A 22500-nucleotide genomic window follows, 5' to 3' on the forward strand; every position below is an offset into this window, starting at 1 on the left:
ACTATGAGAAACTCTGCCATAAACAAGGATACATGATGAGTGCAATGAATGCATGACACCATCCGTCATGTTTCTGCTTTCTAGAATATATGATATAAAAGCAGTTTAATTTTCTGTATTATGATTTAGTACTTCACATACGAAATGGGCAGTTATTTTTTTATAACATTAGCATTTCTAAGAACAGTAAAACTGTGTGATAAGTCTCTACTGTATTCAATTTACATTATCATTATTGTTTTATTGAATAACTACAGAGTAAATAAACTTGTAATGACATTTAATATGTTACTAGGAATCCGTCAGATCTGTTTAACAAGAATAACCATTCTCACTTTCATCTACTGTTTTTCTTTCTTTATAGTGGATTATGATACAAGCCCTACTACTCCGGTCAGTGTGACTGACAAACATGAAGAGGACACATTTGGGGTAAGTCACCAGTCAAATTAACGTAAGTTTAGTTAGTTAAGGACATAATGGTAGATACCAGGCCAAAAAACAATTACTGGCTGTGGAGATCACTCCAGGGATAATTGTGAAGGCACTGCTTTGGCACGTAGGCAAAGGATTCATTGCAGTTTTGCATGCAGCTTTACAGATATGGATGGTTTTTCCATGTATGAAAAGTCTGAGTTTTTTAAGTGTGGCATTAGTACTGTACCTTCATTAAGATTCTGGAAAGCTTTAATTTTGTGTTCTTAATGAAAGAGTCAGGAAAAAAGAACATCACACTTAATTCTCAATAAGCCACTTCTTTCTTTTGTTCCCAGGAATATTTATATTTTCGTTTGCATACATAAATAAAGCTAATTATCTCTTAAACTGTAGGACTGCTTTAAACCTACCAATAATCTCTGCCTGTTAGAAGAAAGTAAGATGTACGCTTGTGCACTAGTAACTTTGGTGTAGTATATTTTATTGATGTTGACCAATGGTTATAGACAAAAGGAATGCAAACTTGTTTTGTCTTTCATACCTGAATCACATCAAATGTTTTGCTATGCCTACATTTGTGTCTTGATGGCATATTGTTCTTCATATTATAAATATCAACCAGCTTCCACTGCATAGAATAACATTTGTCTTGTTGACTGTCTTAGCAGGTTTCACACTTAAAGGATTCAAAATCTAATAATCAACTGAACAGAAACATTATACTTTATTTACATTGGAATTAAAGAATAATTCAGACTATTATTTTTTCTACTGTGTGTTTTCTTTTAAGTGAGACTAAATAATTCTGTGCAGAGTCCTTTTTCAGTGTTTTTGTCACTTAACTATAGAGAATACTGCCAAGAACATACATGCATGTAGTCAGAAGCGATGTAGACAGTCCATGTTAACCATGGAAAAACATTAAGCTACAAGGACTACATCCATAGAATGAATGGTGTGATAGTTGTAAGATAAGCAGAAATAGTACATCTTCCCTTCTTGTGCATCAGAAAGATTAAGCACCTGTTTTGTACCTTTCAAAACACATAACATCTCATGCATATCATATTATCTTATCAGGTGTTTCATGTAAGTCTTCTGTTGCTATGGCAGCAGCAACAGCCAGTATTGCTAGGTCTGAGGGAAATGATTTGCATCTCTGAAATGTGATATGTTTATGATTAATGGAGCTCCATGGTATTTTTAATGATGTAAGAGTGGTCTCCTAGTCATTCATTTGGGGAAATCAGAAGTACTGATAGCTTAAACCATTTATAATAGCAAAAACTTGTGATATTAATATGCAGATATCCTTCTGTGTCATTGCAATGTCATTTGAAATGTTGGTATCTTGATAAACATAAATGCAGTCGACACAGATTTGTACCTGCATTGAGGTTATGTTCATGGATAACTTGATGAGATAAGCGTATTCATATGACATCATGTTTGTGTAGGAGGTAAGCATTGGCTACAATACATACATTGTCTTACAGACATACTGGTTGTGCTTGAGGTCTGATTTCTGTAGTGGATGAAGAATATTGTGAGGAGGTGTGGAACTGGGAAGAACTTGTACACATTTATAAATCCTGAATTATATCAAATGTAGACCTGCAGGTAAATACAAAATTAAGGACTTAGACAGATCTTCACCTCATATGTAAATTGCCTGCCACAGATAAATCAGTTTATTAGAGGGTGAAAAATGTGATTCAGAGACAGCTATGACCACAGTGAAAGAGTCCTCATTAACAGCTAACATTTATCTCAATTGTACTGTTCTAACACTAGCACATTCAGACCTGATGGCAGAAGTGTTTTCCTTAGTGACCCATTCATCATGTTGGTGACATCACCCCTACACTCACACACAGTCACTTATGCATACACATATGCAGGTATACATGCAGTCACACATGCCCAGATATTCACACACAGACACAGACAGACAGACAGATACTCATACACACACCTGGGCGTGCACACATGTGCATACATGTATGCATATAATCACATATGCTTGGATTTTAAGGAGACACACACACACACACACACACACACACACACACACACACACACACACACAAACACACACAAAACCACATGCGTCCACCAAAAAACAAACAAGCTCCCCTCCACCATAGTCAATCATTTTCATGGACACACTCACTCATTCATTCACACACACACGCACACTCTCTATTGAATGCGCGTGCACACACACACACACACACACACACACACACACACACACACACTAATGCAGCTTTGTTCATGGCCCTATAAATACACACATGCATGTCAACATACACACACACAAACTAAGACACCCCCCACTATCATGTCTTCCTGGTTCATTGGAGTGAATGGTTGGATAACATCTTTTGACTGCATTCATTTTTTTATTCAGCAGTAATATTATATTCACCTGATTATAAAAAGGTACTTTCATAAGGCTATAAAGCTTGTATATTTAAAGTAGATACAATGTCAACAATATTAGAATTAATACTCAGTCAAAAAGCTAAACGGTGAAACAGTTTTTAACCATCAGAGAATGTTTCAGCTGTGCCTCTGTCTTCTCTGAGTCACTGCTGAGTAACAATGCCACAGCTTTGACTCACTGCTGACTAGCACATTCTCTTATGAGATATCTCACTCATACTTTCCACATTGTTAAGTCTCACTTTTGCAGTCCTTACTTTAAACATATGCACATCTCTCTTCAGGTAGTGATCCTATGTTGACAAACTTGCTCTCAGATGGCCAAAGTGCTATCTGGGAGTAATGCAGCTCTAGTTTCTCCAAAGACAATATAGACCACAAACTCTATGTGCAGTAATCAGACTTGGGTCTCTCTCATGGCATGTAAAAGATCTGCAGTGTCTTCGTGAACCAGAGCAGAATGAAAAGAAACATCTTTATAGCATGAGAATGAAACGTACAGCCATAGATATATAGATGGATATTTATGAGGCTACACTGTAAAAACATTTGTCATAAACAGTATCACATCTCAGAAAACATACAAAATGCATTTCAAGATGATATTTAGATTCACTGTCTCTCCAAGTAGTCATATTAGTCATATAAGTACTTCACTGAGACAATCTGTGTCAATCAAATTAGTTTAAATTCTTTTTAAGATATAAATCCTAATAAACGCATAAGGAAAAGTGTACCTGTTGCTATAGTATGTATCAAGCTTTTGAAGAAACAGTACAATGTCAAAGCTACACCTTGTCTAACTCACTAGAAATGTTGTCCTTTGCATGTTAAAATTATGAAACTTTCTGAAGTACTGTTTTATTATCATTGTTATTATTATTATTATTATTATTATTACAACTGCACTTAAATTTCATTAGCCCTGTCTTAGTAAATAATTTTGCAAATGACCGTTACATAGTACAATTAGCCAGTATTCTGTATTGTAGTTGATAGAATACATAATTCCATTCTGCTTAACAAAATGTCAAAAACTCATCTGAGCGGTATAGTGCACCTTTATCTGTTGCAATGCATTCTGTTCTAATTATCATTAGTCAAGTAAAAGTCTCATAAACTCATCTGACAGGTACAGAGTACCTTTATCTGTTGCAATGTATTCTGTTCCAGTTATCGTTAGTCAGGAAAAAGTATAATTTTCCTTAATGTGGCATTGACTGGATGCAGCAGTGCTGAGCTTCAATACAAACATGTCAACCTGAGGAAAGCAGCTGGTCCTGACATCATGGGCAGGGTACTAAGGGAATGTGCGGCACAACTGGCTGCAGTACTCATTGACATCTTCAACACTTCACTCCATCTAGCCAGTGTTCCGAAATGCTTCAAGGAGATGACCATCATTCCTCTACCCAAGAAACTGCAGCCAACAACTCTGAATGACTACTGACCAGTTGCTTTAGCTTCAATGATAATGAAGTGCCTGGAGAGGCTGGTCAAAGATCATATAGCCTCAATCTTTCCTGTGTCACTTGAAGCACAGCAATGTGTATACAGGACAGACCGCAGTACAGGGAATGCCACCTCACTAGCTCTCCATGAAACACTGACCCACTTAGAAGGCAAAAACTGCTATGCAAGACTGCTATTCATTGATTTCAGTTCTGCCTTCAACACTGTCATCCTATCGAAGCTACTTCAACTGGGCATAGACTCTCATTTATGCAATTGGATTCTGAGCTTCCTTACTGAAAGGCCTCAAAAGGTTTGTGTGGAAGACAACAGCTCCGGAACTATCATCCTGAACACAGGAGTACCACAGGGGTGTGTTTTAAGCCCTCCCCTTTTCATTCTGCTGCTGACATGACTGAATGGCCACCCATGAAACAAATAGGATCATCAAATTTGCGGATGACACCACTGTTATAGGCCTGGTCAAAGACGGAGAGGAGGAGGCCTACAGGAATGAGATTGATCAACTACTGGTCTGATGTCACAGCAACAATCTAGCACTGAATGTCAGCAAAACAAAGGAGCTGATTGTTTATTTCAGAAGATCTCTATTACCATACAAACCTTTAGTGATGAAAGGGATGACAGTGGAAAGGGTCAAGAGTACAAAGTTCTTGGGTCTTCATCTCACAGAGAATTTATCCTGGTCAGTCCATATATCCAGCACAGTCAAAAGTCTCAGCAACAGTTGCACTTTCTAAGGAAACTTAGGAAGGCAAAATGACCAAGCTCCATACTTCAGATCTTTTATAGGGGCACCATTGAAAGTGCCCTGACCAACAGCATTGCAGTCTGGTATGGGAGCTGTAATAATCAGGATCAGAAGACTCTCAAGGGAGTTGTAAGGTCAGCAGAAAGAATCATTGGCACCTCCCTTACTCCTCTGCAAGATCTACACAAATGCCAGTGCATAGACAGGGCCAAAAAGATTTCCAGCGATCCAACACAACCTGCCAATGGTCTGTACACTTCCCTATCCTATGGCAGGAGACACAGAAGCCTACATTGTAAGACCACTTCTGCTCTCCGTTAGACTGTTAAACTCTTTGAAAAAATGAACCATGATGTCTGTTACATAACTAGCCTATCAAGGGCCTTATTTTATGGCTGTGCAATAACTAAGTGCAATACTAAGGTGGCTCACCTACACACCGAAGGACTGTAAAGTGCAATATACAAACTGTGCAATAATTCAGTCTAATCATAGATATGCTGCTATTGTTTCACTTTTACTTTGACAATATTACCATCATATTGTTCCTTGTCTCCTGTTCTGGGATGGGTGTGGGTCACTGCTGTCCTACTTTACTTACAAATTGCTACTTATTACATTTCTACTGTGATATTTTATTAATTTTTTTCTATCTATATGTGGAACTGTTTCCTCCATTGAGAATGAAGCATAGTAAGTTTGTTCAGCTCCACTGCTGTGTAGTTTGAATGACAGAGTTTTCTTTGACGTGACTTTGACTTTGACACCACTGAGACATGCATACCAATCTCAGACATTTCAAACATGCATCCAGAAAACCATGAGTAGTGTTTATGCAGTTGTTACCCAGTATCTACATGTACATTCCTACAGGTGCAGTCCTACTTGACTTTATCATCTTCTGGTCATGTTTGCAATCATTTGAGCTATTTTTGGGATTCCTTAAAAAGATTACTTGTCTGACTAATGAAATCCAAATAAGTGAAACTATCATAAATCGAAATGCAATGTGCTGAAAGAGAACTAATAAAGCAAGCCATCAAATGTATAAAATAAATTAATCAATTAATGCATACAGACTTACATACACCCATTCATGCATAAACAAATATCATATCCCTGCAATGCACCCCACGGGGTGTTTAGGGGCGGAGCCCCCCTTCTAGCAGTTGAAAGGAAATTTTATTTTCCTTTTACATGGTCTACTTACAATGTTGAGATTTCGGATGTGGGTCATATGATGTCGGCATTCTGAAATTTTGGCATTGTGAAGTGTATATATATATATATATATATATATATATATATATATATATATATATATATATATATATATATATATATATATATATATATATATACATATATATGTCAATAGTTTTGTAAAGTGAAGCATAAGCAATCAGTTTATTAGTTTTTTAATGCTCCAATACTATATGCAGACATATTATATGTTTTGTTAAGACTTTTGTTATAATATAATAATACTTTGTCCCCATGTGTCACTGTAACTCAGAACACTAGGCCACTTACAGATGCTGCAACCAGCTTATTTTACAAAATACTTCAATTCATCATAAGTGAAATTCAACATTTTATTACCAGTATATTATAAATAACTCATATAGCAATATTAAACAAAACAAAGTACCTGAACAGCCCTGTCATCCGGGCAAACTGACAGATAGCCCACTCTGTTCTGGGCTGTTCTGTGCCAAAAAGAAAGTGTGGCATGCTCACACTGACCCTCAGCCAAACTGATAACTCAACAGATCTACTTGAAGCTTGAAATGACACAGAAATAAAAGGGAGAAATGAAAAGGTGAGCAATATCATGCAGTGACCTCTAACTCCTGAATAAAATGATGGCTGGAGGGAGGGGATTTAGTGGACTGCTTTACCAAAGAGGCAATGAGTGCTGACAGACCAGCAGTTGAGTAACACTGCACCCTTGAAGGAGATGATAGGGCTCCTGGCGGTAAATACAGCACAAGGACAATTAAGTTTGCCAATATAGTCAGTTTATCGCATGGTTTAACTTCTTTGCATATTTAAAAACATTTGCTCCTTTAGCAACCTGTACAAGGGTGCTATTGTTGTACATTTAGCATAGTAATAATAATAAAATAAATAATTAAGTCAAAAATGCTTGTAACTGCTTCACAAGGTTGTGCTGTTGTGTGTTATTGGAATAATTTTACCTTCATAGATGAAAAGCAAATTGCATTTCTGTTCTCCAAATGCCCGAGATACCTTATTCAATCACCTTCCAAACTTATAGATTGGTTTCTTTCACCCCCCCAAACAGCTTTCTTTCAGTCCTTGTGATACTTTCTGCAAGTTGCTGAGGTGTCAGTTTAGGTTGAGACCCCATTTAAATATTCTTTTTCTTTAATTTTCCACAAATCTTAGTAAAATGGAAGGTACAGAACTTGACACAACTGGAAATCTGTATACAAAAAAGCACACCTGTTTGTGAATCATTTATTGCACGTTTTTTAGAATAATACTCCAGCCATAGTTGATGATCATATACTGAATCACTTTTTGTGATCTTGGTTATTAATTATTCTAGTTTGGTAATAGGTAATTTCCATGTTAGCTGTTTGCTCTACTGTCAACATTTAATTATCATAAAGTCAAGCTAAAATATGTCTCTTCATTATGGGAACAAATGCTTCACAGGAAAAGTAATAGTTTCTTCATATTTATCAACACCATTTTGCTGCAAATGCCATAGACAGATTTATATACATGTTTTGGAAAACATTCAAACACACCAGATAACAAATTTACAGAAATTAGTATGCTCATACCCACATGAAAGATGTCTGCATGCATTTTCAGAAAGTATTCTGTATAATTTATCTGATTTAAATTTGACTGACAGACTTTGGAGGGGATTCACAGGCAGTCTCTGCATATTTGAGTATTGATAATTTTGTGTGGGGGGGCTGTAGCGCACAGAAAGCCTCCTACACATAATCAGATACAGATTATGCATTAAATAGCATGGATAATGAGCAAAGGATTGTATAAGAAAAGAAAATGATAGTAATGCTGGAATAAACAGTGCAAAGTTATTCCACATCAGGGTGGATTTTACAGTTGAGCATGTGACCAATTTGACAGACATCATAGCTCAGATACAACAGCATCAGTGTGCAATGCATGCAGACACATGTGATACAGAGCTACATAGCTGCATGTTATGTTATTTGGCAAAATAAGGGCAGCAGAGTGACCAGCCAATACATCAGTGTGGGTTTGAACAGCAACATGGCAACCCTGTTTGTTATGTAAGTGGTGAGGAAATGGGAGAACCTTAATATATTTTTTTTGGTGGGGGGTTGTCCCTTTTGCAAGTGTTATAAAAGAAGGATAAGTGTACAATGTAGTAGTGCAGCATTGTGGATAGGGTAGAAGAATTGTATGTAACAGGGACTGACCGACAAACTTATAGCACAGGCAGTCAAGACTGATGTCCACTCGAAAGATGGGGAGAGCAGTGGATGCACACATGCAGGCACATGCAATGGGAAACAGGCAATGAAGAAGGAATGGTTAAAGCCACATAAGAGAGTGAAAAGAGCAGGATGGGGTACGAGCTGGGTCCTGTCATAGGTTAAATGTCAGTCAGGGTCAGGAGGCAGCAGACCCAAGCATCACTCAATTTCTTGATCAATGTTACAGTCTGGTTACTTTCTGGTGGACCAAATGGCAGAAGCTTTGAGTCATACAGCTCCATCAGTCTCACCCAAAGACCCTGTATGTTACCAAGGGGTGCATCCAGTGGCATCCAGTTGTTTGCACACCTCAGTGGACATGAGAGTCCAGAAGTTATTTCTAGATGTTAGTGGGGACTCCACTAATGAACTTTCAGGAGTGAACCATTCTTCTTCCTCTGAAACATGCACAGACCACATCAATGTGACTCTCCTCCATCATGGTGAACGGGCCAGTGTGAGTGTGGGTTCTCTTTCTTGTCTTCCATGTGTGTACCTTTACAAATATGACACAGCAGGAAAAATTATCACACAATTGCTGCAATTACAGTTGCAGCTGTACAGCAGCTGGCACAGACATCATTCACAACACTTCTGTTGGGTGAGATGTTCTCACCTTCTACAGAACCAAGCCACATTCATTTACAGCTCCTCTAGTATGGAAGAACAATGACTATATTGTTCAATATACTTGTACAAACTTTAAGACAGAATAAGACAATGGGAGTAATAAAAATGCTTATAGTACATTTCTGGCTTCTTCTTTTGGACCTTTATACTGCGGTGGTGGTGCTGTGGTAGCTTTGTCACCTCACAGTAAGACGTTGTCCTGTTCGATTCTCAGCTAGAGCGTCTTCTGTGTGGAGACATGCGTGAATGGGCATACCTTTGTTGAAGGCTGTGCATCAGGGCTGGCAACTCTGCAAGTAAAAATCTACTGCCAATCATTAGCGGACCGGAGTTCCACTGTGGCGACCCCTAACCGGGAAAAGCTGAAAGACACAACAACCACCTGCCACTAGTGAAGGTTAGAGGGGATTTGCTTTGAGTCACTATATTATTGTCAGAATTGCTGACATGTACAGGTAATGTCAGTTGCGCTGGGCAATATTTGTGCCAATTCATGACAGCCCAGCAAGCACTTGCTGAAGTTCCTCTACAAGATGAACAGGAAAGCTTTGCCCTCATAATCACACCAAACTTCAGCTCCACATTCCTCAGCCATGGACACTCAATCAGATCTAGTTGAGGAACAAATTGGTGGTTATATTTGTACAGATGCATGTTTTTGGATCACATGTTGTTCAACAATGTGCTGCACAATGGTGTTAAGACATGTCCCATATCACTATACTGCAGTGATAGGACATGGTCATTGAAATGCATCACAGTGCTATAGATTTAAACATGCCATGTGTATGAGTGTAGGGGTCACTCATTTTGTGTTTTGTGTCTACATTGATGTGCTCAGCACATGATGAGATATATTACAGCTTAGTGATCACTGGCAGAGATTCACCGAGAGTGGCGATAAGCTTCATTGGCTTGGAGCTCCAATTAGAAGTTCGTATATTCATCATAGCAACTGCTTTTTCTCACAACAACACTCACAGCAGTAGACCTTCCAAATACAAGAACTTTAATAAAGGCACTGTGGAAATGGAGCTTCACAGAGATAAGGAAGGATTCTTTTTTTGGTATGTTATCACAGCAACAATGACAAATCCTGTTGTGGTTGTCAGAGAGAGAGAGAGAGTGAGAGCATGAGACATATAGCCAGTAACACTGTCTCTAAACATAAAACAAAAAAAAATGAAGGAATACCTGAGCAAACAATGTCCACTCACTTTGTTAAAATAACTAACCACAAAACCAAGTGCTTTCATCCAGACAGCAATTTCTGGATTTCATGAGTGGTTAGGCTTCATTAGTAAACACATTTATATAATACAAATCAGCCATCAACCCCCCCCCCCCATTTTGAATAATTAAATACTTTACTTCATAAAGGAAAACAACTATTGTTGTAATCAAAGTTACATGACATTAAATAAATGAGTTCATAAATGAGCTAAAATACTTTTGGAGTTGAACTATAAAAAATCAATATAAATGTATATGCCCCGAAAGAAACTCACAAAAATATATTAATGAAAACAATTACAATAGGCATTTAAATTAGCCTCCACCAAATCCATTTGAATCCACTTGAAATGTAAAGAAGAAACAGAAACAATACATGATGAAAAAACATTAAAAGCTTCAACACCAAATAATACAATTAAAACATATTAACAATCATCTTTAATTCACTCATAATGGATATATAATCATTAAGACCAGGACAGACACTGGCATTAAGCCTCAAGTGCCAGACTAATTTATATTCAAGCAAAGTGTCCAAGTCTTCACTTTTATCAGACCTCACTACCTTATCAATGATAAAAACACAGATTTTTTAAATTCAGGACACCGTATTCAGTGCATGTTGAGAGCATTGGTAGGCTTGTTCTTTTTAATATCATGAAGGTGCTCTTTGATTTTTCTCTTTTTACCTTCTGTTGGTATTATCAACATAAAATGCATCACATACAGTACATTTTGTGACTTATGCCACCCAAGATGTGTCACAATTCCATTTACCTGGACTTGTAAGGGTTCTGTCAAAACCTTCCACTTCAATATAGGGTCCTTCAAGAATATACCTAAATGTCTGCAACTTCAACAAACATTCATACAATTAGGTCAACAAATAACATTATTCATGTACACATTGCCTTCAACCAAACTGTTAATAGTTCTATCTTTACTAAAAACTATTGAAGGTTGAGTACCTAAAAATCTTTTGCAGCAGTATTAAAAATTAAGTTCCATTTTTTTTAATGGACCCAATATATTTAAAAGCATCCATACTATAAGGGATTATATAGGCAGGCTGCTAGGGGTAGTAGTGCAATTAGTACTAAAGGAAACACCAGTTTCTATACAATCAAAATTTTTTTCTGCCTTAATATTAAGGATAGGTGCAAATCTATCATATTGATATCTCAAAATTCCTTCCATAGCATCTTGTAACAATTGGACTGGATATCCCCTATCCAAAACCAAGGAACACAGATAATGCAATTCCTTTTTTAAAAACAGTATCATTAGTTGTCAATCTAGAAAATTCACCATTTGACCCTTTACCATTCCCCTCTTTTGATGTAAAAGGTGACAACTAGTAAAGTGTAAATATGAATTAGAAAATGTCTCTTTACATTGGATAGCAGAAGTATAATATTTAGAAATATTGTCTTTTGCAACTGTGATGTCCAGGAAATTAATCCTAGACATGCTGGTATAATAAGTACATTTTAACAAACTAGTAGACCCTTCCAACTTAAACAGAAATGCCTCCCATTCTTCTATAGACCCCTTCATAAAATAAGAATGTCTTCCAGGAAGGTATAATAAGCATAAATGAAGAAGGCATATTCCAAAGTAAAAACATTTAACTCCTTCCACATTGCTAGTTACTACATTGCCATACAATGGGGCACATACTGCTGCCATCGCTACCCCAGACATTTGATGAAAATATTCATCTTCGAAAAAAATGTGTTCGTCAAAACTAATTCCAATAAAGTTTCCAGAATCTGAACATCAATTTTGGGGAAGGTGTGCTGGGCGCATAAAAACAACATAAACCATTCTAAGCCAACAGTGTGGGGTATTACTGTGAATAAATTAACAATGCCCACAGTAATAAAAAGAATGCCTTCATCATATGCTAAATAACTTACGTTTTCAAGCAAATGCCATGAATCTCTCATAGTCTGTGGCTTAGTGTCAAGCATGTCTTTACACTTCACATCAATATATTTGACTAAGTGTTCTGTTTTAGATGAATTAGCTACCACAGTTGGTCTTAAAGGGGCATCACTCTGAAATTTATGGACCTTAGATACACCAAAAATGGAAGGAACAATAGGTTTGGATACTTTAAAAAACTGAAGAGTCTAGTGACTTATAATCCCTTGATGTAGCAAATCATTGAGAAAAAAGCAAGCCTATTGTATGCTATATTAATTTCATTCTTGACACTTTTCTAAATGTCTCATCTGACAGTAGTTGAAACATTTTACTTAAATATTTCCAACTGTCCATAATTATGACCACTCCTCCTTTATCTTGTTTCATTATTCGGATGTTCCTATTTTTCATAAGATCTAATGAACATTGCCTTTCACTTAATATGAGTGTCTATACACTTATTCTTTTGTCTGTGTAGAAATCTCCCTGAAATGATCTTCACATACTTTCTAAAATACCACCACCCAGGGATTAGTTGGTGGGACAAATATACTTTTCCTGGTTAAGCAGGTAGAGGCATCAGGAAAAACACATGGTTTGTCAGAAAAAACAGTCTAAGGTTTAAATTCCTAGTAAATAGTTTTAGTTGCATTAAACCCCTAACTATATCAAGCTTAAAACTAGGAATAAAATTGAAACCCTTTTAGATTTAGTGCTACTTAAGATAAAATAACATTACACAAGTTGAAAACATTAATAGAGTTCTCGGTTAACAGTTCACAATTTCCTAAACAGCCACAAGGACATTTATTCTGTATCTCTTCGCCTTCGCATGGATTCCCATGGATCAAAGACTGGCCTTTGTGATGACCCATATTGGGCGTTGAATAGTTGTAAGTCATGTGGTATCTTGGAATGTTGAATCGAAGGACTGGCCAAAAAAGGGGTTGATGCTCATCTGCAAACAAATTTCCATCAGCCACTATTCTAATTCTTCTGAAAATGATATCACCATCTAATTGGCCCTCTGGTTGCAATGATTAAAATGGATTTTTCCACTGTTAGCAATGACTTGGTTTCAACATTTCTCTTTAACATTTCACTGGTTAAAGCAACCCAGAAATGGAAGCACCCTTTAGAATTAGCATTTTTGACACTCTTGTCATTATGAATGTCATTTGCTATGACAAACAGTTCTACCAATTGACTTAAATGTGTAATATTTTCCCAGATTATTCATCCTTTCAACACAAGTAAGCACTTTAATCATACTGAAACATTGTTTGATGACATTCTGTAATGAGAACATGCAAGAAAACTTATCATTATATCAAGACAGTCGTTGTCATTTGGCAGGAAGAACATTTGCATTCAAAACTTTTTAGAGGAACCAAGGCTACTTTCATGGAATCTGTTGCCATTATAAGATTAAAGTCAGTAGCTTCAATATGCCATTTTGATTCTGAAAAGGATCCATTGCCTTACAAACCACACAGTTTAAATATGCTAAATACATATTCACACAGACTCAGAGATAAGAACATCAAGTTAAGGTTATAACTGAGTGCCCCTATTCTTTCATTGCTATGAACCTGAATCAGTGAATGCCTATTCACAGAACTACCAGTTCAGACTCTTCAAGTTGAATATTGGGTTAGGAGGGTGGCCTAATGGTTAAGGTGTTTGCCTTGCAAACACAAGGTGCAGGGTTTGAGTCTCACAAGGGACAATTGGCTAGGCTTAAAATGGCTCACAAGGGCAGTTAGCTTAGTACTAATCTATGAACCTATATCACTGTCTTTGCATTGCGGGAGGAAACTGGAGCACCTAGAGGACCTACACAAATACAGGAAGGACATGTAGACTCCACACAGAAGGCACTTCAACCAAGAATCAAACTAGAGAACCTCTTGCTGTGAGGTAACAACACTACCACTTCACCACACACACATACACTTACTTCACATCAAATTCAAGAAAGTAATTCAAATACACACAAACCCCTACCTTCAAATGCAGCAATAAAAACTTTCAAGTGCTTACACAGAATAAAATGCAGCAATGGAAAGTAATTTAAATGCTTATCGGCAATTGCAAGAATGGAACGGTCCTGTTATTCCATCAGTTGCAACACTAAATAAAAAACTGACACTCCCCTATCTTCAAATGCAGTAAAGTAATGCAGCAATGGAAAGTAATTCAAATATATACACACCTCTACCTTCAAATGCAACAATAAAAACTTTTAAGTGCTTACACAGAGTAAAATGCAGCAATGGAAAGTAATTCAAATGCTTATCAGCAATTGCTAGAGTGGAACGGTCCTGTTATTCCATCAACTACCGGAAAGAAAATTGCAGCTAAAGTTAACAGTGCTCTTACCTTCCAAGTAAATGTCAACTATTACAGAATGGTCATTACAGCTAAAGTTAAATGTTTTAGCAGCTCAGACTAAAACTGCTTTACCTGGAGGAGCTGGGGAAATGCTGCTGCAGACCTGCAGTCAACACACTCATGCTACTTGCTGCCCATAAACAAAGTGAATCAGACAGTCACACTCCTCAGCCAATTCCAACAGGCTGCTCATGAACTGACGTCATTGTGTCCCCCTCTGCACCTGATGACATCAGCAGAAACAAATAATCAAAAAAAAAAAAAGCCGGGAAATTTGGAAATAAAGGGGGCCACTCGGGAATTCAAGGCACCCCATTATTTGGACCTCAAAACTGGTAAATGCTGAGAAATTCGGTAGGGTATGTTTAAAATGTTCCCAGCTAAAGTACTAACTACCAAACCTAGTCATTCTAACCACATTACCTATCAGGTTAATCAGCTTGTGACTGATCTAAAACAAGTTTAAATAAAAATCAGATTGATAACTTCCATCTTGGGATTTCTCACTTTTGCAGCTCTGTATTCCTAGGTTTTGATACATGAAGATGAAGAATGTTAAGTGAATGTGTTTGACAGTGCAGCTTTTCATGGTTGTAATGTTTGGGTCAAATCCAGTGCAAAGAAAGCAAAGGCTTTTCAGACATCAATTTAAACATAAATTTCACATCATCTGATCCTGTGTAAGTCAAATCAAATGGAATCAATAATCAACCATTCCACTTTCTAGAAAAGAGAAGCGGCCTTCTTGCACATGAGATACAGAAGTGGTGTATGAGATCTTACGTGAGCATCCCAGCTGGTCATGCTCATTTTGCTGATAAGAGCTGGATTGCAAACACATATTCCAAATCACTCTTTATGTTTAATAATTCAGAATGCTGTTAACACAGCAGAACAGTCCACATGCAGGTAAAGGATTATAAGTTAAAAGAATCAGAATGATACATAACTGCTTCACTGATTTCATACACTTTCATTTGTCCTGTCACCCCTTAAACGACTACACTACACACAAAAGAACATTTGCCGACCTTTATTAAACTGTATTATACAATGAACTATGTACACAAAACCAACATTAACTTCTTCAGCAATGATGATCTCCGGGCAGAGTCACCACTCACCCTGGATGAACCTTACCTCAAGGCAGCGTACCAACTCACCTTGATACCTTCTCCACCGGGGCAGCGTACCTACTCACCCACATAAAGAGGCAGCGTACCTACTCACCTCATACCATACCAAAACCATAAACCAATACACCTTCTTTAGAGGGGGAACAGAAGAGGACAATCCTGTCTCTCTTCTCCACCACCAGCCTGATCCCAGGCTGTTCCCCCTCCTAAACCTTAGCCGCAATCATATCCTCTAAAAAGAGTTTCAGATGCAAATTAAAAAGATCCAGACCCACATCATTAAGGTGTACTCCATCCATTCGATACCAAGACTCCTCTCCATCCCCAAAATCTCTATGGTCAATAGTATGCATCCCCAAAATCCTTAATTGCCTAGCCAACCTTTGATTAACACACCTTCTAACCCTTTCAATCGCTTTATGACTATATGCAGCCCTCCAGCACAAACGTGGAACCAACTCTGACCACACAATTTCCATACCCGGGTACAATGCCTGTAATCTCATCAAATCTTGCAGCATAATGTCCACCAATTTTTTTAGGAACAATGCCCAAGTCATTATCTCCTAAATGAATGACTAATATACATGGACAACCCACCTTCAGTTTAGCTCTCTCAAATTCATGTAACAACCCATCCCACCTAAGCCACCTAACACCATGCCAGGACACTGACCACCCTAAGTGTGCTAAACCCAAATTTACCCCATCATCCTTAACTAAAGACCGCTACTCTGCAAAGTGGATGAACAAATGCCCCAAGATGATAATGTGCTTCCCTAAAAGAAAAGAAGAAAAATTAATAATCAGACCACAACTTATCTAATATAAGACAAAAATGCATTTGAAGACCAACTCCCCACTCTTTTAATCAATTCAATAGAACTACCCTCTCTAGCTAAATCTGAAGCCCTACCTATCCTAAATGAATGAGCTGCAAACCTCTCCACTGGAAATCCCATACAACGTAAAACCTTCCTCACCAAAAGTATGAATCTACTACTCGACACCACCTTCCCATCCACTGTATAAAAAATTAACTGATCCACACTCCCCATTCGCCTCCTCACAAATTCTTTTGCCCACATTACTGGACAAATGCAATGATTCCTGTCAGTTTTAAGCATCACCACACATTCCCCTACCCAACTGATCTGTCTTACTCCTCCTTAATGCAATAGTAACCTCACCCTCCCCTATAATGACATCCTTCCAACATAACGAGCCTAACAACTCCGAAATATGAAAAGCACCAAAATATAACCATGCACATAATGTACCCCACATAAAATAATCCATAGACCCCTTTTGCAACAAACCAAACCCTTTCAACAAAACTTTCAATATAACCCTTGTAATTGGCCATCTAATATCCTTACTTTCCACCACCATTCTACCCCAACCCCTTAACATATGCCCTAATGTCCAAGACTTAGTGAAATCCTGCAACCTCGCTACCTTAGCAAAAATGCTAATTGCAGCCAAATCCACCTTAACCGTCTGCAAAGCCCTGCCTAACCCCCAAGCATGAGCTATATATCCCAGTAGTAATTCCTCTGACCATACCCCTTCCTCCTCTGGCAGCTGCAAAATAAACTAATTAAAATCAGAAAGAGCCCTACCATACACCTTCCTTGTAGAAGGGGCCCAGGAATGTCGTACCAACCGCCTGGCTACAACGACCCAAGATTCCACACCTCCTCTGGCAGAATTTCTGGCACCTCCTCTGCCCATGGAACCAACCCTCAAAACCTGCAAAACTGAAATCGGGACAAGCTATCAGCAATCTCATTCCTTATACCAGGCACATGCACTCCTGTAAAAGAAACATTTATTAGAAGGCTCTGCAAAATCAATTTACGTATAACCAACAATAACAAACCTGACTTAGCTATCTTCTTTTGCAATACCCTCACTACAGCCATATTGTCTGAGTGAAAAACTACTCATTTGCCCCTCAATTGTTCCTTCCACACCACCAAAGCTGCCCATATAGGCATCAATTCCAGAAAGGCCATGTCCCGCTTCTATACCTCCTCCCAATCCTGAGGCCATTCAGCCACAAACCACCGACCCCTAAAATAGACCCCATGCCAGCACCCCCAGCTGCATCCATAAACAACTGAAGTTCCTCCTGCCCCACCCAGTCTGACTGCCAAAAAGATATCCCATTAAATTGTTGCAAAAACCCATTCCACAACCCCAGATCCTCCCGCACCAGTTGGGTTATCCTAACCCAATGGTGTTTGCTCTTACCCCCTTTCAGCAAGTACGCCAGTGACCTACAAAAAGCTCACCCTGGGTGTACCGCTCAACAGGCAAAATTCAAAAGCTCCAGTAACTCCATAACTGAATGAATCCGAATCTTATCCTTACCCAACACCGAACATATCACTGACCTAAGCCTCTCTATTTTATTCTCTGGTAACAAAACAATCCCCGCTCCGCATCAGCTGTTAATCCAAGAAATTCTAATGCCCTTGCTGGACCCTCCTTCTTATGCTGAGCCAATGCTACCCCAACTCCTTACACATAATCATAAACTCCCGCAAACCCTCCTGTGCTCCTACCTTTCCTTCGCCCACCAACATAAAATCATCTAAATAATGCACTCCCTTTTGAGCCCCCACTTTCTGCTGCCAAATCCAGTGTAATACTGTACTGAACTTCTCAAAAGTTGCACATGCCACTGAACAACCCATGGGCATAGCTTTATCAAAGTAGTACTTATCTCCTACCTGCATCCCCAATAGTGGCCAATCCTCCCTCCTAATAGACAACAACCGAAAAGCCGACTCAATGTCGACCTTCATGGCTCCCTAAATTCCCTAATCACCTTTACTGCATCATCTAAGGAAGTGTAATGCACCCTAATGTCCTCTTCTGCAATAAAATCATTTACTGAATTCCCTTCCAGGTAAGACAAGTGATGTATCACTCTGAATTCCACTTCTCACTTCTTCGGCACCAACACCAAAGGCGACACCCTGTAAGTACCAAAAGGCGGACTATCAAAAGGACCCAATAACCGCCATGCCCTACTCTCTTTCTCCAATAATGCCTCCAAGATGTCCTCTTTACCTTGAACAGATCGTAAATTCTTGTAACCCCCCCACCCCTTTCCACTGTGAATTTAATAGGAAACCCCTTTTGAAAATCCTGTATTATCGCCTCTTTGATGGCCACACCAGGAAACCGATGAAGCTTATCTCAGAGAACCTCCACCTTAATAGAGAATTGTGCCCCTCCCTCTATTGCCTCTAAAGAACCTGAGTCCAAATCCCTGGGACCCACGAAAAATACCCCTCCCCTGGGCTGGCTGAAAGCCTTGCCCACCAAAACCACCTTCACGACCCATCACATTGGAGTTCCAGGACAAATCCTGCCGACTACAGCTAGTGGCCAAATGACCCCCTCCACATCTCGAACAAACATGGGCAAATTTGCACACCACCCATGAACAGGAGCCACTATTAAATGACCAACACACACCCGCTGTTTCCAGTCCACTCAAACTTCTGTTAAAGCCCCCGTAACTATCCATCATTGTAGCCAACCATAGATCTGGGTGACTTACCTCCCAACGAAGTGACTGGTCCACAGCGTTCTGTTTGTGGAAACGCTGATCATACCAGAGCCACACATTACAAGGCCTTAACCGCTGCACCTCACAAATGGTAAGGAAATAGCCTAGCAGCTGCAGAGCCAAGGACCCATCCTTCTCCAGCTGCACTGCCATAAAATAAATAAAGTCAACCACCCAATTATCCCACGTCCTAGGGTGAAGCTTACCTACCCTCTGCCTTCCCAATGCTGCTAAGGCCGCTAGCAAGTCCTTACTGTTAGAGGACTCTGCTTCCACTAGCCATTGGACCCCTTCCGCATCGATCAGCTCAAACACATCCACATACTCCCCTTTCCAAATTTTTTCCTTAACCGGACCTGAAATGTGCGGAGTCAGAATAACTGCTCCTGCCCCCTGCCCCAAAGACTGGGTAGCCAACCAATCCCTAGGCCGCAGCCCAAAATCCGAGCTTACCTCCGAGCCCAAGCCCAAACTGTCCCCGGAACTCCCCACCCCCCCGTCGCATCTCTAACCGGGTACTTGGCACCCTGTGCTAGTTGTCTCTGTGCCTTCTCTATCCCTTGCACACTGCCCCCGAGATCCCCAACTGCCAAGTCGTCATCCCTCCCCACCCCACCATCCTCAACCCCTAGCTCCCCCGACAATGCTGCTGTAATAAAACCATTACCTGCACCTTCATCTTGCGATGTGCTGGGAACCGGTGTCTCCACTGCTATCACCTGCTGCGATTCCTGCTGCTTTCCCCCCCTGGCTGGGGTTCTCACTGCCGTGTGTCGCCTCTTCCAACCTGGGGTCTGCTCAGGTTCCTGTACCACCTCTGATGTTGTCGCCTCCTGGAACAGCTCCTCTGCCTGGGCCACAATTGCTTGTCACCTCTGCCTCAGCTGTGGTAATTTGGCCATCTGTAAAAGAGAAACAAAATATTAGCACTATTCTATAAGCCCAAATGCCCTACTCCCCCCAACCCCTGGTATTGCTTTGTCCCACACCTTAACTTATCCCTGCCTTCCCACTGTCACCTTTCATCCATCCTGTCAGCCACACCTTCTACCATTAGTACCCCATCCTATCTTAGCATATCCCCTATCAATATCCCCCCCCCATGTATCTATGAGGAAAAAAAAAAATAATGAATTACTTAATTAAGTCCCTCTAACTATCTCCCTATCAATCAGCCACCCAATCCCCTCACCATTCACACAAACAAGGCTAAACACACTTACTTTCCCTCCTAGCACGATCCTCTGTCTAAGTAATGGTTATCCCACACAGTGCACATGCGCGAACCGGCGCTAGGACCTAACGGCCAAAAGACCGGCAACAGCAACTCACTAGACCACCAGGGAAAATGAGAAGCCATATCATCACCACCACCACCGAAAACTGGGCCAGAGGGACATTCGACCGGCCACAACACCATCCTGAAGGACAAGTAGACTGACCAACACCCACAAACCCACCAGGGAGCCCGGACTGCCAACCGCCACTATACCACAGACGAAGGAGATGACAGACCCCCGAACTCAAGCCATAAACACCGGGGAAGCGACACAGACACATCAGCCCACGAACCCACCAGGGATAAGATACTCCGGACAACCGCGGTTCCATTTTGAAGGGGAACTGGAGCACAAACGGACACCCACAAACCCCCCAGGGAGTGCAAACCACAAACACCACCACTACCACCAACAAAATGGAACCAGGAGAACACTGGACCCACGAACCCACCAGGGATAAGGAACTCAGGCACCAAGGGACACCTGGATGACCACGACACCATCCTGAAGGGGAACCAGAGAGCAAATGGACACCCACGAACCCCCCAGAGAGTGCAGACTGCAAACACCGCCACTACCACCAACAAAATGGAGCCAGGAACACGCTGGACCCCCAAGGAGCTGATCTGCCGCTATATGCCAATCCTACTGCCAACCATGACCACTGGGAGAACATCTACTCCAGGAACGAACACAACTGGCCCACGAACCTACCAGGGAGCACGAGGGGATAATCTACTACTACCCCCCACCTTACTGGGACCGGATTACAGCGATGGACACCCCTTTGCCTACCACGACCACTAGGAGAATGTCTTACTGTTTTTTTTTTTTGTTTATTTTTTTAACTGTATCCCGACCACATGGCACTGATGGCCTGCTACCTGATGGAGCTAAGGACAGGCCCACCCCCCCATGGATGTCACTTGACCACATGGCCCCACCGAAACAAGGCCCGACGAATCCCCAGGAGACTGCCGGATGACAGGGAGCAAGGAAAACTTCAACCACCCAGGTAAGCCTAGCACTATTCCCATCCACTTTATTATCTATAGCTACCTTATTCTATTTTTTTTTTGTCCACCTCCCAACACTTCACCCACACACACACACACACACACACACACACACACACACACACACACACACACACACACACACACACACACACAGCCATACACACAGTACTCTATCACCCTTTCCTATCAGTAAGCTCAAACTATATTCAAGACTCCAGCCCCCCCCTTAACCTAATCCCTAGAAAACACCAAAGGGGAACTGACCCAGACCACCTAACCCCTTCTCTCCCCAACATCCAAGGCCTACCTTCATCCATGATACCTACTGGTCGTCTGGACGTAAGCTAGTTATCACTCCACCAACTCACGCCAAATGTGCCTACTTCCTCTAATCCCAAACCCTTAGTACTGTCAGAAGTCCCACCTACTCCTACCTCACTTCCTTTTACATCTCCCTCTCTCCTTAACCCTTTCACCACCACAAACCCACTATCCTAACCAACTGCAATCCTTACTTTCCTTTCTACCACTATACCCTCCCCACACCCCTTTACTCCCTTACTCGAAGGACCGGGACAACTTAGTTTGTCCCAAACTGCATTTGTAGATGACTTGTTTAACTTTTTTGGAAGTTAATTTATTTAGTTAATCTTTTATTATAGAACAAGGTGGTC

The 22500-nt window shown here is 40.2% G+C and overlaps 1 protein-coding gene across 3 annotated transcripts in view; it reads left to right on the forward strand.

Moving 5' to 3' along the window:
* NTRK3 (neurotrophic receptor tyrosine kinase 3) overlaps positions 1-22500 on the forward strand; it is a 3522805-nt gene that overhangs the window by 1476449 nt on the left and 2023856 nt on the right. For all 3 annotated transcript variants that reach the window (XM_044078359.1, XM_044078358.1, XM_044078360.1), the window contains exon 11: positions 365-432. In XM_044078359.1, coding sequence (XP_043934294.1) covers positions 365-432 — 68 coding nt within the window. The remainder of the gene's footprint in view (positions 1-364; positions 433-22500) is intronic.

Source organism: Protopterus annectens, chromosome 7.part0 (assembly GCF_019279795.1).
Source record: "Protopterus annectens isolate FY-2018-M chromosome 7.part0, PAN1.0, whole genome shotgun sequence".
NCBI classification, from domain to species: Eukaryota; Metazoa; Chordata; order Ceratodontiformes; family Protopteridae; genus Protopterus; species Protopterus annectens.